General features: G+C 46.8%; 1 protein-coding gene across 1 annotated transcript in view; it reads right to left on the minus strand.

Moving 5' to 3' along the window:
- CUBN (cubilin) overlaps positions 1 to 14,216 on the minus strand; it is a 208,766-nt gene that overhangs the window by 105,606 nt on the left and 88,944 nt on the right. The window contains exon 29 of the mRNA XM_065398849.1: positions 6,009 to 6,190. Coding sequence (XP_065254921.1) covers positions 6,009 to 6,190 — 182 coding nt within the window. The remainder of the gene's footprint in view (positions 1 to 6,008; positions 6,191 to 14,216) is intronic.

Here is a 14,216-nt window from a genome sequence, read left to right on the forward strand (position 1 = left end):
AGTGTGCAACTACAGTACAATCATTTGTGTACTGGAGTTCAGTTATTGTTGCTGATATTACTTTAGTTCTGGCACGGAGACAAGAAAGGTTGAAGAGGTTGCCGTCAGTCCGATATTGGATGCCAATGCCCTGTTGTAGACAGTATTGGGTTAGGGTTTTCAGAGCTGCTAAGAGAATGGAGAAAAGGATGGGTGCCAGTACACAACCTTGTTTTACACCAGTTCGGATAACAAAGGGCGCAGAGGTAGAGCCACTGCACAGGATGGAGGCAGTCATCTGGTCGTGGAGGGGGTCTTACAATGGTGATAAATTTGCTTGGGCAGCCAAACTTTGACATAATTTTCCACAGAGCCTCACGGTTGACAGAGTTGAAGGTTTTGGCCAGATCGATAAAGGCCATATACAGCTTCTGGTGTTGTTCTTGACACTTTTTCTGGATCTGCCTGGCTGTGAAAATTATGTCGGTGCTGCCTTGTGATGGTCTGAAGCCACACTGAAACTCTGGAAGTACTTCCTCTGCAAGAGGGAGCAGGTGATTCAGTAAGATTCTAGCAAGAATCTTCCCAGCAATGGAGAGGATGGCAATGTCTCAATAGTTGACACTGTCGGCCCTGTCTCCCTTTTTGAAAACGGCGAAGATGTTAGCATTACATAAGTCAGCGGGGATTTCTTCGGTGCGCCAGATTTTGAGGAGCAGCAAGTGAGGCTTGTTAGTCAATGTTTCTCCCCCCACTTTCAGTACTTCAGCTGGTATGCCATCAGGACCTGGTGCTTTATTGTTCTTCATTTGTTTAATTGCTTTGTGGACCCACTCAGGTGTTGGTGGGTTGGCAAGTTTCCCAGATTGGGTGCTGAGGGATGGAGTTGATTCTCAATTTAAAAACTTTTGCTAGTGTTCCTTCCAGCGCTCTTCGATGGATTCATCATCTTTAAGAGTTCTACAATCTTTGGATCTCAGTGGTGTGAGGCCACATGAGCTTGGTCCATACAGGGTCTTTGTCTCAAGCTCCACATATCATGTCTGTCAGCGAATGCTTGGATTTCTTTTGCTTTGTCCTCCCACCATTTGTTTTTGATTTCTCGGATCCTCCTTTAAACTTCAGCTTTGAGCTGATGGAAAGAGCTCTGCTTCTGACTGGATGATAGATGGTTTTGCCAGTCACAGAAAGATTTTCTCTTCTGGCCCAAAACGGCCTGTGATCTCAATGTTGTTGTCATCAAACCAGTCCTGATGGTGACGGATAGCAAGACCGATGGATTCCTCGCAAGCCTCATGGATGGTCTGTTTTAGGGCTTCCCAGTCTTCTTAGACACTTGTGTTGTCATTTCCAGGTGTTCATATAGTGAGTTTTTCACTGAGGAGTGTTTGGAAATTTTCTTGGTGCACTGAGGATTGAAGTCTTTGGATGTTGTATTGCTGTCTGTATGATTTGGATTGCTTTCTATGTTTTGGTGCAATCCTGATAGACATGACTGACCTCACCAGGTGGTGGTCAGTCCACCAGTCATCGGCTCCTCTAATGACATGGGTGATTTGGACATCTGTTAGATCCTGTTTTCTTACAATGACAGTCTAGGAGGTGCAATTGTTTTGAACGGGGGAAGGGCTGGCCTTATGGGTAGGCAACATGGTCGGCTGCCCTGGGTGCTGTGGTCAAGAGACACCATCAGTGCTTAATTTTTTCCAGAGCTTGCCCGGGCTGAGCCACGGCACCTTTCAGCTTGGCAGTTCATAGCCCCAGCATCTCTGGACTGTCAGCAGCTGCCACTCTCCGGCCACCCAGCTCTGAAGGCAGTGCTGCCAGCAGCAGTGCAGAAGTAAGGGTGGCAATACCATACCATGCCACCCTTACTTCTGTGCTGCTGGTGGTGGTGGCATTGCCTTCAGAGCTGGGCACCTGACCAGCAGCCACCGCTCTCCAGCTGCCGTGGTCAAGAGGCAAGGAGCGGGGTGGGCCTGGGTTGCAAGTCTGCAGAAAGGAGCTTGGGGCAATGGGGGCGGGGGAAGGCAGCAGGACCTGGGGTCAATGGGGAGCCTGGGGAGACAGAAGGGGCCAGAGGCAATGGTGGAATGGATGGGGAGGCAGTGGGGGCCAGGAGCAATAGAGGGATGGATGGGGAGGCAATGGGGGCCAGGGGTGATGTGGAAGTGGATGGGGAGGCAGAAGGGGCCAGGGGCACCAAAATATAAGTTGACCCAGGGTATCATTTTCCCTAAGGCTGGCCCTGAACATGTGTTGCCAAGTTGTTTTGTACTTGTTGCTTTGTCTGAAGATTGTGCTTGTGATCACAAGATCGTGCTCTGCACATTTGCTGAGTAGAGGATGCCATTGGAATTGGTCTTGCCCACTCCTTCCTTCCCAATGGTGCTACTCCATATGTTAGAATCTTGGCCAACTCTTGTATTAAAGTCCCCTGAGAGGATTATCTTATCTGGTTTTGGAATGGATGACAGAATTTTATCAAGGTCAGCGTAGAAGGATTCTTTCTGTTCTTCATCAGCGTCAAGTGTTGGTGCATATGCACTGATAATGGTGGCAAATGACTTATTGACCAATTGGATGTGGAGGGTCATAAGGCGCTCATTGATGCCGACAGAGAGCTCAGTCAGGCGATTGAATAGAAGGTTCTTGATTGCAAAGCCAACACTGTGTATTTGCCTGTCGCTTGCTGGTTTTCCTTTCCAGAAGAAAGTGTAACTGCCACCCTCTTCCCTCAAGTGGCCTTCATCTTCACGTGTTGTCTCGCTGAAAGCAGCGATGTCGATGTTGTACCCCAAGAGTTCTTGGGCAACGATTGCTGTTCTGCATTTGGGTCTTTCACTTTTTGAGTCATCTAGTAGAGTATGGACATTCCGAGTTGCAAGAAATGTTTTTGGTTTTCAACCACATTGGGAGTGATCCCTCCGAACGCGGTTATCTGAATGCAGTTATCCAGTATGGTGGGATAGCTTAAGTTTGGGACACCTTTTCTAGCTCCTTCCCCATATGGTGTGAGCAGAGGGGTTCCTAAAAAGGCCTGCTCAGTCATGACCACAGCTGCCAAAAATGCCCCCCTATCCCAGTCCAGGGGCACATGACAACCATCTTGCAGTCACTGCCTATGTGTGGGTCTGTGACTAGGGACTCTTGGTGATCACTTCACCTATCCCCATCGCACTCACCCATTACTGCAGAACTTTTATGGGTGGAGGTGGGGAAAAAGTTCCTCCTGTGAGAGAAGGCTGCACATGAGTAGTTTAATGTGGGGGAGTGGTGATCCTGCTTCATCCGCCTGCTCTGCCATTGAAGTCTTATACTGGGTTGTGTTGTGTTGGGCTGCACTTTGTCTGGTACCTCACCTTCGGCCTTACCACCATGGAGTACAGGGCTCCCGACGGCATCGCTCTTAGGGTCTTAAGTATACACAAGCTTCTCTGCCACGTCAAGGTGGCAGCCCAAGGAGAAGAAATAGCAATGTAAGCACAGTAGCACAGGTAGCAGCAGAGGAGGCATGGTTGAGCCATGCTGAGTACATACCCACTGGTTTCAGACGGGTTTGTACTTGGCATTGCTCCACTGCCAATACCAGTACTACCATAGCTACACTGCTATTTATATTTGCACTAGTTCGACATTTTATTCTATTTCCCCCCCCACTTTTCAGCTAGGTAGCTAAATATGAATTCAGGTGCCTGACTTTAGGCTCCTAAGTTTCCACATTTTTGCCTTTGTTTTTAAAAAAGAAACAATGCTGAAGTGTGCTTTCTCCATGCACCACCAGTGACAACGGCTGGGATTTCAAGATTCTGGTAGGGTTTTGCAGAACTTGTAGTGTGCTGCTCAGATACAGTAGGACCATTGTATCAGACCGCAGCAGAGAAAACAGCCAACTTACAACAGCCCCTGATCATAGTTAACCAGATGTTTTGTTTACATTGATGTCCGAAGGCACGGCCCCCCGCAGCTCCCAGTGAACGCAGTTCACCGTTCCCGGCCAATGGGAGCTGTGGGAAGCGGCGCGGGCTGCAGGGATGTGCTAGCCATTGCTTCCCAGAGCTCCCATTGGCCAGGAACGGCGAACTGTGGCCACTGAGAGCTGCAGGAGGCCATGCCCGTGGACGGTCAACGTAAACAAAATGTCTCACGGCCTGCCAGCAGATTACCCTGATGGGCTGTGTGCTGAAGGCTGCCGACCCCTGATGTAGACACTGTGTTCCTTACATATACTGTCTTGTCAATTTCACGGTGGACCCCACTCCCAGCCAGGATCTGGTATGAGAAGCCCGGGGGGCTGCCCTCTGCTCTCAGCTGGAAGCCAGGGTGAGAAGCCATAGCAGCCCTCTGCCCGTTCCCTGGGGAGGAGGGGGCGGAGAAGCTGGGGCAGCTGGACCCCACTCCCTGGGGGCAAGAAGCTTCTCTCTGTCGGGGGAAAGGCAGCCCACTGTGAGCCCGTGGGACAGCCAGGCTCCTGGCAGGGAGCTGCCAGCAGTTCTGAGAGACCAGGCTATCAGCTTCCCACACTGGCCCTCTTAGGTGGATGGAAGCGCTCCTGTTGAGGACATGCTCCACCAACCCAAGGAGGGTAGTGCAGACATGCACCGCCACAGTAGTTACTGTGGTAGCTGTAAGTCAACCTAATATAGGTCTACTGAGGTTTGTAGAGGAAACATATCCTTTGTGTAATACACAAAGCTCCACCCACTGTACACAATTTAAGGGCAGGTCCACACTAACCCCCCAGTTCGAACTAAGATACGCAACTTCAGCTACGTGAATAACGTAGCGGAAGTCGAAGTATCTTAGTTCGAACTACAAGGTACTTACCGCGGGTCCACACGTGGCAGGCAGGCTCCCCCGTCGACTCCGCGTACTCCTCTCGCGGAGCAGGAGTACCGGTGTCGACGGCGAGCACTTCCGGGATCGATTTATCGCGTCTAGACAAGACTCGATAAATCGATCCCAGAAGATCGATTGCTTACTGCCGAACCCGGAGGTAAGTATAGACGTACGATAAGTGATGAAGCTGTGCGGTGCTAAAGCTAATCTTTGGGTGCACAACAATCACGAGGGCATAAATCCTTCCTCCCTCCCAATAACTTGACAAATTGAAGCTATGCTATGTATATCTAATAACCATGAGTATGACTTTTCTAGGCATTGTGATGAACTGGTGTGTGCACCTGTGTAAGTGTACCAGGGATCAGTGCTGAAATATGGCATATCAGCTATGAGACAGAATAGCATTTGTCTCTGCTACTGAAGCTGAGTTAATAGAGCTACTCCCTTAAGCCCCAGTCCTGCAAACACACTGAAGTCAATGGGACTAGTACCCACAGTGCATAGTTAAGCATGTGCACAAATCTTTGCAGGATCGGGACCTTAGTTGTCTCTCCAAGCCGGGATGCACTGTTTTAGAATCAAGAATCCCGAGTTCAGTTGTATTACATCTCTGTGTGTATGAATGTTAAATGACCAGGGTATTTGGCTGTATGTAACCAAGAGATGTTTCTTACTAGAGATTAACCCACTCATTTGTTCCAGAACAGGGGTTCCCCTTCACTGCTGATTGGATGATTTATGACAGTAATCTCTTTACTGTAGGGCTCTACAAGGGTCTTTCACCTTAATTAGCTGCTTCCTTCTTATTACTCCATTATGTGGATTATCCTCTGGCATGAGGAAACTGTATACGATATGATACTATATGATATAGTACTGCCCAGTGGCATGCTTTATTTAAAGACTAAGAGGTCCTCAGGCCAGTGCTGCCTTTTACTATGTGCATGTACAGTGCCTCGCACAATAGGACCCTGTTCTTGACTGGGGCCTCTAGATTGACAGCCAAAGAAATAAACACCTTCCATAGGGGGTTTTTGCCCTCCTCTGAAAACTCTGACATTGGCCATAATCAAAGACAGCATATTGGAGGATATGGCTTGTTCTGGTAGTGCAGGTCTTGTTTCTGTGCTCCAGACAGAAACATGCATAACCAGCATACTCTAGAGTGCTGCAACCAAAGCTCTTACCTCCAAAACATCATAGTTGCAGTCTGAGTGATATCCAATGTCGAGTTCCTGAACGGTGAGTTGAATGCTGCTACCAGGTGCTGTGTCAATGTACCAGACACATTCCTTATTGCTTGGGTACCTGTTTGGGTAGCCAGGGCTACTGAAAGATCCTGATGCACCAGAGAGTTCTTCACCACAACCTGTTGAAGTAGCAAAGCAGGCTGGTCAATTAAGTACTATAGAAACAAAACCATCTGACAACTATGATTGGACTCAAAGATAGATATCAGCACATTTTTAACATGCAAATACTGTACAATCATTTGGGTTGTGATCTCATAATGGCAAAAGTTTGGGGAGAAATCACTGACTTGTAATGACTAAAATGAAAATCCATTGGCAAGAACACCATTTGGTTGCGTAGTCACTGCCGCTTTTGTCTTGGCTTTGTCTCTCTTACTTGAGAAAATATGTGTGCTGTAATAGACCACCATGTTGGTGTCCGACTAACATGCTACCCGCACACAGCAATCCCCCTTCTTACTTACACACACATTTGAAAAATAGGTAGGTTTAGAGCTATTTAACCAGATACACATTTACAAAGAAGTTGAAGAGAATCAAAGGGTACATGTATACTACCCGCCAGATCGGCAGGTAGTGATTGATCTATCGGGGATCGATTTATCGAGTGAAGTGTAGACGCGATAAATCGATCCCCAATCGCTCTCCCGTCGACTGCTGAACTCCAGCTTGGCGAGAGGCGGAAGCAAAGTCGACGGGGAAGCCGCGGCCGTCGATCCTGCACCGTGAGGACGCGAAGTAAGTGATTCTAAGTCGATCTAAGATACGTCGACTTCAGCTACGCTATTCTTGTAGCTGAAGTTGTGTATCTTAGATCAATCTCCCCCTAGTGTAGACCAGGCCAAAGTAGCAGCTACACGATTGCTAGTCAATGGAAATGAGGGCATTCTCACAATTACCTTAGCTGCACTGGGGAAACTCAGGGAAAAGATTCCCACCAGAATCAGTGGGAGCCTTAGTATTCTTGTGGTCAGGCCCAATTTTATCACAGTATTTGTTTTTCTTTGGAGATGTGCTGAAACAATTGACAGAGTATGTTGAATATGGGATACTTCAAAATCTGGGACCAGGTCGCCAGCCCCTGTCTAGCTCCTTGGTGCTGCTCAGGGAGTACATCAGCCAGAGAGCAATCCTAAGTAGAAAGCTGGGGATTACAGGTGGGTAGGGGAATTGCCAAGTAGCATAAGCTAGTTCTATGCCACTCACTCTTGGACACTCTGGTGTAGGCGGCATTTCAAGACAGGACAGGGAAGGACATGGGCAAATCATGCTATACTCCAATGATCCTGGGTCAGCAAAATGGCCCCATGGAGGCTGTTCCAGCTAGTGCAACTTAGAGCAGCCCTTCGGTTAGGAAAGTGTAAAGGCATCTTCACACAGTACACCTCAGCTGGTCCTGAGGTTCTCGCCCCTCAAGTGATCATTAAATGAATGGGAAATGTCCTCCTCACAGCTAATGTCAACCACATAATGTATCCCAGCAACAGAACTTCTCTAGTTTAAAATAATGTTCTCTTTAATGCAAGTAAACTGATCGCACTGTAGTACTTTTCCTTTTCACAAAGCTGATTTCTCCCCAGGTTTCTAGCTGATGTGATTTGGGTCCCAGTTTTAAGTGAGTCATTTCCACCTATCCTCAAGCGTGAGCGGCTCACATGTCAGGCAGCACTGCAGGGAAGCAGTGAAGCATGGAGTAGAGGGGAAGAGGTACAGAAGACATCAGTGGGGATAAGAGGAGTTGAGTGGCAGGAAGTGGGGAAGGTGCCAACTCCCCCATCCTAAACTACTTCTGCTACAGAAGCCTTCCCCACTGCATTCATGCTGGGGATGGGGAAAGAAGTACGGGGCTTTTTGAAAATAAGGGCCAGATTTTTAAACAGTGGCTTCTGTTTTCCCAGGTGTAATTTTGCACCTGCAACTATATGTAGGAACAAATTAGGTGATTCAGATTTCTAAAATACCTTATCTGTGGGTACAAGCAGAGGCAGACATTTAAATAGCTGTACAGTGCCTGCAATGATTTGTGCTCACAAATGTGTAGGTGTAAAAATAGATTCCCAAGTCAGGCCAGGCTGACAATCACACCCTCAGTATTTCAGTCTAGCTCTTTATAATTTCACCCATTCCCACATTATTAAAGATGCAGCCTCCCTCCACTCCCTGCATATATTAAGAAAGGATACATGTTTGATACTAGAAAATCCTAAAGCTAGGAGAAATAAGGGCCAGATTTTTAAACACTATATCTAAACATTATCCCAGAAAGATGATAGAGCAAATATCAATTTGCAAACACCTAGAAGATAATAAGGTGATAAGTATCCATCAACACGGATTTGTCAAAAACACATCATGTCAAAGCAACCTAATAGCTTTCTTTGACAGGGTAACAAGCCTTGTAGATGAGAGGAAGCAGTAGGTGTGGTATATATTGACTTTAGTAAGGCTTTTGATACTGTCTCGCAAGACCGTCTCATAAACAAACTAGGGAAATATAGTCTAGATGGAGCTGCTGTAAGGTGGGTGCATAACTGGGTGGAAAACCGTTCCCAGAGAATAGTTATCAGTGGTTCACAGTCAATCTAGAAGGGCATATTGAGTAAGGTCCCACAAGGATTGGTCCTGAATCCGGATCTGTTCAATATTTTCATCAATGATTTAGATAATGGCATACAGATGACACTTATAAAGTTTGTGGACCATAACAAGCTGGGAGGGCTTCCAAGTGCTTTGGAAGACAGGATTAAAATTCAGAATGATCTGGGCAAACTGGAGAAATGGTCTGAAGTAAACAGCATGAACTTCAATAAGAACAAATGCAAAGTACTCCACTTAGGAAGGAACAATCAGCTGCACACATACAAAATGGGAAATGACTGCCTAGGAAGGAGTACTGCGGAAAAGGATCTGGGGGTCATAGTGGATCACAAGCTAAATATGAGTCAACAGTGTAACACTGTTGCAAAAAAAGCAAACATTATTCTGGGATGTATCAGCAGGAGTGTTGTAAGCAAGACATGAGAAGTAATTCTTCCGCTCTACTCCGCGCTGATTAGACCTCAACTGGAGTGTTGTGTCCAGTTCTGGGTGCCACATTTCAGGAAAGATGTGGACAAATTGGAGAAAGTCCAGAGAAGAGCAACACAAATGATTAAAGGTCTAGAAAATATGACCTATAAAGGAAGATTGAAAAAAATGGGGTTGCTTGTCTGGAGAAGAGAAGACTTGTCTGGAGAAGAGAAGGGAGACATGATAACAGTTTTCAAGTACATAAAAAGTTGTTAAAAGGAGGAGGGTGAAAAATTGTTCTCCTTAACCTCTGAGGCTAGGACGAGATTCAATGGGCTTAAATTGCAGCCAGGGTGGTTTAGGTTGGATATTACGAAAAACTTCCTAATTGTCAGGGTGGTTAAGCACTGGAATAAATTGCCTAGGGAGGTTGTGGAATCTGCATCATTGGAAGTTTTGAAGAACAGGTTAGACAAACACCTGTCAGGGATGGTCTAGTTTTACTTAGTCCTGCCTTAAGTGCAGGGGACTGGACTACATGACTTATTGAGGTCCCTTCCAGGCCTACACTTCTATGATTCAATGAACTATGTCATAATAGCATTACCATTTTAGCCACAGTAGCACTATTTTCTTTTCCATTTCTATCTCTGCTTTTGCTAACTTTACCTGCCATACAAAGTGGAATCGGTCACACTCTGTAGTATCTGTTATAATAACAATAATAATGCTTAGCAATTATACAGAAATTTTCATCTGAGGAGCTCAAAACGGTTTACAAAGGTGTGTGAGCATCACTAGCTTTAATATTGACTGTCTCGCTGCGCCTCAGTTTTTCCATTTTTACAGGTGGAGAAACTGAGGCAAAAAGAAAAGGTCAAAATTTTCACCTAGAATTTTGTTTGACTAATTCTAGAAACCTACAGTCTGATTTTCAGAGGTGTCATGCTCCCACTGCTCTCAATGACGTCAACTGACTCACACATGTTTTCGTTATGGGCCTTCCTTCTGTTGTAATCATATTATTTCCCATTAATTTAGAAATCATAAAATACAAGACAATGCAATTCCCATCAGCTTAATAAGCATGACTGCAAGCTGCCAAGCCACAACAGATGAATTAATTTCTTGGCATTTGGTGGTTTTAATATTAATCTTTCTTTATTCAGTTTCAAGTGTGCAATTGTAAAACACTCCACGTTAGAAACATACAATGCATTTCCCCTTCATATAATAAATTGCCCCTCCCCCATGGTTATTAAATTGATCAGTTATTGTGAGGATAAAAAAAACCCAACAACCCAGTGGACCAGATGCAGGACCCCCGATCTGATGGCACAAAGCAACTGAAAAGCCAGTAGATCTGTCCCTTAGATTTCCCTCTGTCTGGGTAAATCTTAAGTGGTTTACGACTGTTGTAGCAGCTGCTAAACCACTCCCATTCCCGGCCTCCTGCTGGGGAAACACATTGGGAGAAAGGAGAGAGGCATAGCCAGGGCATCCCTATATCCAGACCTGACAAGACAGGGGAAAAAGTGGGACAATTGCACCAGGACCTCTAGGTCTAATGTGTGTCTAAATGTGTAAATAAAGTGAAATAGAAGGGGGTGGGGCCCCAGCAATCACATTATACCAGGCTCCAAATTTCTCTTGATGTCCTGCCTACAGGGCCGGCTCCAGCTTTTTTGCCGCCCCAAGCGGCGAATAAAAAAAAGAAAAAGAAAAGCCCGATTGAGCGGAGTGATTGAGATGTCACCGAAATGCCACCAAAGAGAAAGCGAGGCAGTGAAGGACCCGCCGCCGAATTGCCGCCGCAGACCTGGACGTGCCGCCCCAACAACGGACAGAGTACTGCCCCTTTCTATTGGCCGCCCCAGGCACCTGCTTCCTTCGCTGGTGCCTGGAGCCAGCCCTGCCTGCCTATATCCCATATCCCAGCAATCACTGACTACCAGAAAGGTCTTTGCACAGAGGGTGTAAGTTAGAGGAGCCCCAGGACTGCTCTTAAATATATCAGGGGCCAGACCAGTTACTGGTCAAACCTAGTATCTGGGGCCCACAAAAGTAGCTTAAAGCCCCAGGCCTCTCCACCTCCATTGCTGCAGTTTGGCAGGACAGGAGAATCTAGCCTTGTGTCTTGTGACATGAAATCCCTGTATTAAAATATCTAGTTCACACCCAGAAAGGCAGATATTAACAGTGCAGGCAAAAATCATTAGTGGCCCAAAATTTGAGAATTTCCAGAATTAAGCCCTCCCGGCAATGTCATTTGGTTTGCCCTCTCCTCCCCCCCACATTTACATGGAGTCATTATGAGGACAGAGATCATTTACAGATATTGCTCACTACTATTGCAGCTGTGACTAACTCCCCTTTAAGCCCCCAAAGAACAAATCATTTCCTTTATTACACTATTATTCTTCTGTGTTTATCTCCGCTGGGGCATTTTGGAAGTCAAGGTCTGAAAGTTGTGCGCCGTTCTACTACTGCCATTCCCTCATCTTTGCAAAATGTAGTACTTAAACTTTGGTTTTGAGCCACACTCCAAGGAAGAAGAACCCCACAGCAATTCACTGTAAAAACTATGAAACTGTGCCTACAGATGGGGAAAAGCTGGAGAAGCCAGTGACAGATTCAACTAGGAGGATGTAGCCTCTCCTCTACCCATAACTGGCAGCGGGTGAGGAGACCAGGAGCTTGCTTGATCCCCAAGCCTTTATTTCTCTGCTGCTGTCATCTGTATGCAGCAGCATATTGGTTCTGCAGGTGTTAACTTAGGAGTCCACAAGTTTTTAATTCAGCCTCCATTAATCTTCTACCAACACAGCTTTTGTGGGGTCATTTGAGTCATCATTGACACCTGAAGGACACACACTGATGCAGGATCTACCTTACAGGTTAGCAAGGGACACAAGTGACAATTGCCTCAGGGAAACTTCAGAGGCATGATAGCTGTCACTCTTCTTGCATTCTCTCAGTTCATCCAAGGTCATCTGCCCCTTCTAACAGGATTACAAAATATCTTGGTGTTTGTTCCACATCACAGGCAAGCAACCCGGACTGATTGCAATCATGAGGCAAGAATTCAGCCTGCTCTTCTTCGGCTGTAGCTTTTGCAGCCCCTCTTTGTTTTTCAATACGTTACGTTCTCTTTGCTATAGACACTCTGACCAATGCCGTTTGCTCAGATCAGCCCAGCATTAAGTCTGCTTCATGTCATGCGTGCAGGGTCTGTCTGAATGCTGGCCCAGAGTTTGCAATCATGGAATGCATCGCTAGCTACAGTCAATGTCCCTGTGTCATTCCACCTCACACTGAAGTGTTTGCAAACGGTAGGAGATTTTCAGATTTGATTTTCCTCTCAATTCCTATTCATCAGGGAAACGGAAGTCATTCCCTCATCAACAGGAAACACACTGATCCACTGAACATGCTTACAGAGATAATGGCTGTTTATTAACCTTGCCCTTGTCATAAAAATAATTGCAGAAGCTTTTATAAACTGCATTCTACTAAAAAAAGGTGTTTTGTCACATTTGGAAAAAAAAATTAAACAAAGCCAATATCCAACCCAGAACAGTAAAATTCCAGGGCCAAAGTGCTACTTTATCTTAAGCTGAATCCTTAGTTCAAGGAAATGTTTTTGTAAAATAATAACAACAAATTCCCTCTCTCATTCCCTCTTACTTAACTGCCATAGAAAAGTTAGATGTTCTAATACCTATTAAAGCTACACACAATACATATCCTGAACCCTGTATCTTTGTCTAGATGCCATACCTTCTGTTAAATTTAATTCCTTCCTCGTGTGTCTTTAAATCAATGGTTTGAGAAAGATTATTATTAAATGCAACTGCTTTCCTCAGCATCTTGGCTGATAAAGGGTTGGCTACTAAATGAAGGCAGCTACTAAGCCAGCGCAGTGTTACTTGCAATCTACACAATCAAAGTACAAGTGTGTTTGCTAATAGAAGGCAGGCAGCTTGCAAATGAAAATATATGGTCAGCTCCTCCACAGTCAGCTCAATTTGATGATCAGAGGAAATAGCAGCAGTTCTGAACGGGAACAAGACAAGAAGTAGCAGCTTTAAACTGGAAAAGAGAACAATGAAGCTAGGCATTGGGAAGTTGGTGACCATGTGATGAAATCACAGTATAATAATTTATGCAGGCAGGGCCGGTGCAAGGAAGTTTCGCGCCCTAGGCGAAACTTCCACCTTGTGCCCCCCCCAGCCCTGCGGCAGCTCCCCGCCCCCCGCCGCCCTGAGGCGCCCACCCCCCGCGGCAGCTCCCCCCCCCGCCCTCAGGCGCCCCCCCCGTGGCAGTTTCCCACCCCAGCTCACTTCTGCTCCGCCTCCTCCCCGAGCACGCCGCCTCCGCTCTAATTCTCCTCCCCTCCCAGACTTGTGGCACCAAACAGCTGATTGGCGCCGCAAGCCTGGGAGGCGGGAGAAGTGGAGCAGTGACGGCGTGCTCAGGGAGGGGGCATAGCAGAGGTGAGCTGGGGTGGGGAGCCCTGCGGCAACTCCCCCCCCCCGCCCTGAGGCACTCCCGCGGCAGCTCTCCCCACCCCCCCGGCCCGGGGAGCCGTGCGGCACCTCCCCATCCCAGCTCACCTCTGCTCCGCCTCCTCCCCGAGCACGCTGCCCCGGCTCTAATTCTCCTCCCAGGCTTGCGGCGCCAAACAGCTGATTGGCGCTGCAAGCCTGGGAGGCGGGAGAAGTGGAGTGGCGACCGCACGCTCGGGGAGGAACGCTGTAAAAAAAAATTGGGGGCACCGCCTTTTGGTGCCCCCAAATCTTGGCGCCCTAAGCAACTGCCTAGTTCGCCTTAATGGTAGCACCGGCCCTGTATGCAGGGATGTTATTGAGGCTCCACCACTATGTATTTAAGAGAAAACTGCATTTGATAAGCAAGGCAGAGAAATCCCTATATTTGTAGGGTGGTGGGAAATATAAGATGGAAATGACCCAGGAAGGCCTTTCCAGACCTGAGATCTATGAATTAATGTTGGCTTTGAGTCTGTTCTCTGTCTTCCTTGGGATTAAGTATACTTTGCTCTATATGCTGTCAAGGATAACATAGTAGTAGGTTGTATGAGCCAATCATGCAGCTACTATTACACGAACCTTT

Source organism: Emys orbicularis, chromosome 2, assembly GCF_028017835.1.
Source record: "Emys orbicularis isolate rEmyOrb1 chromosome 2, rEmyOrb1.hap1, whole genome shotgun sequence".
NCBI lineage: Eukaryota > Metazoa > Chordata > Testudines > Emydidae > Emys > Emys orbicularis.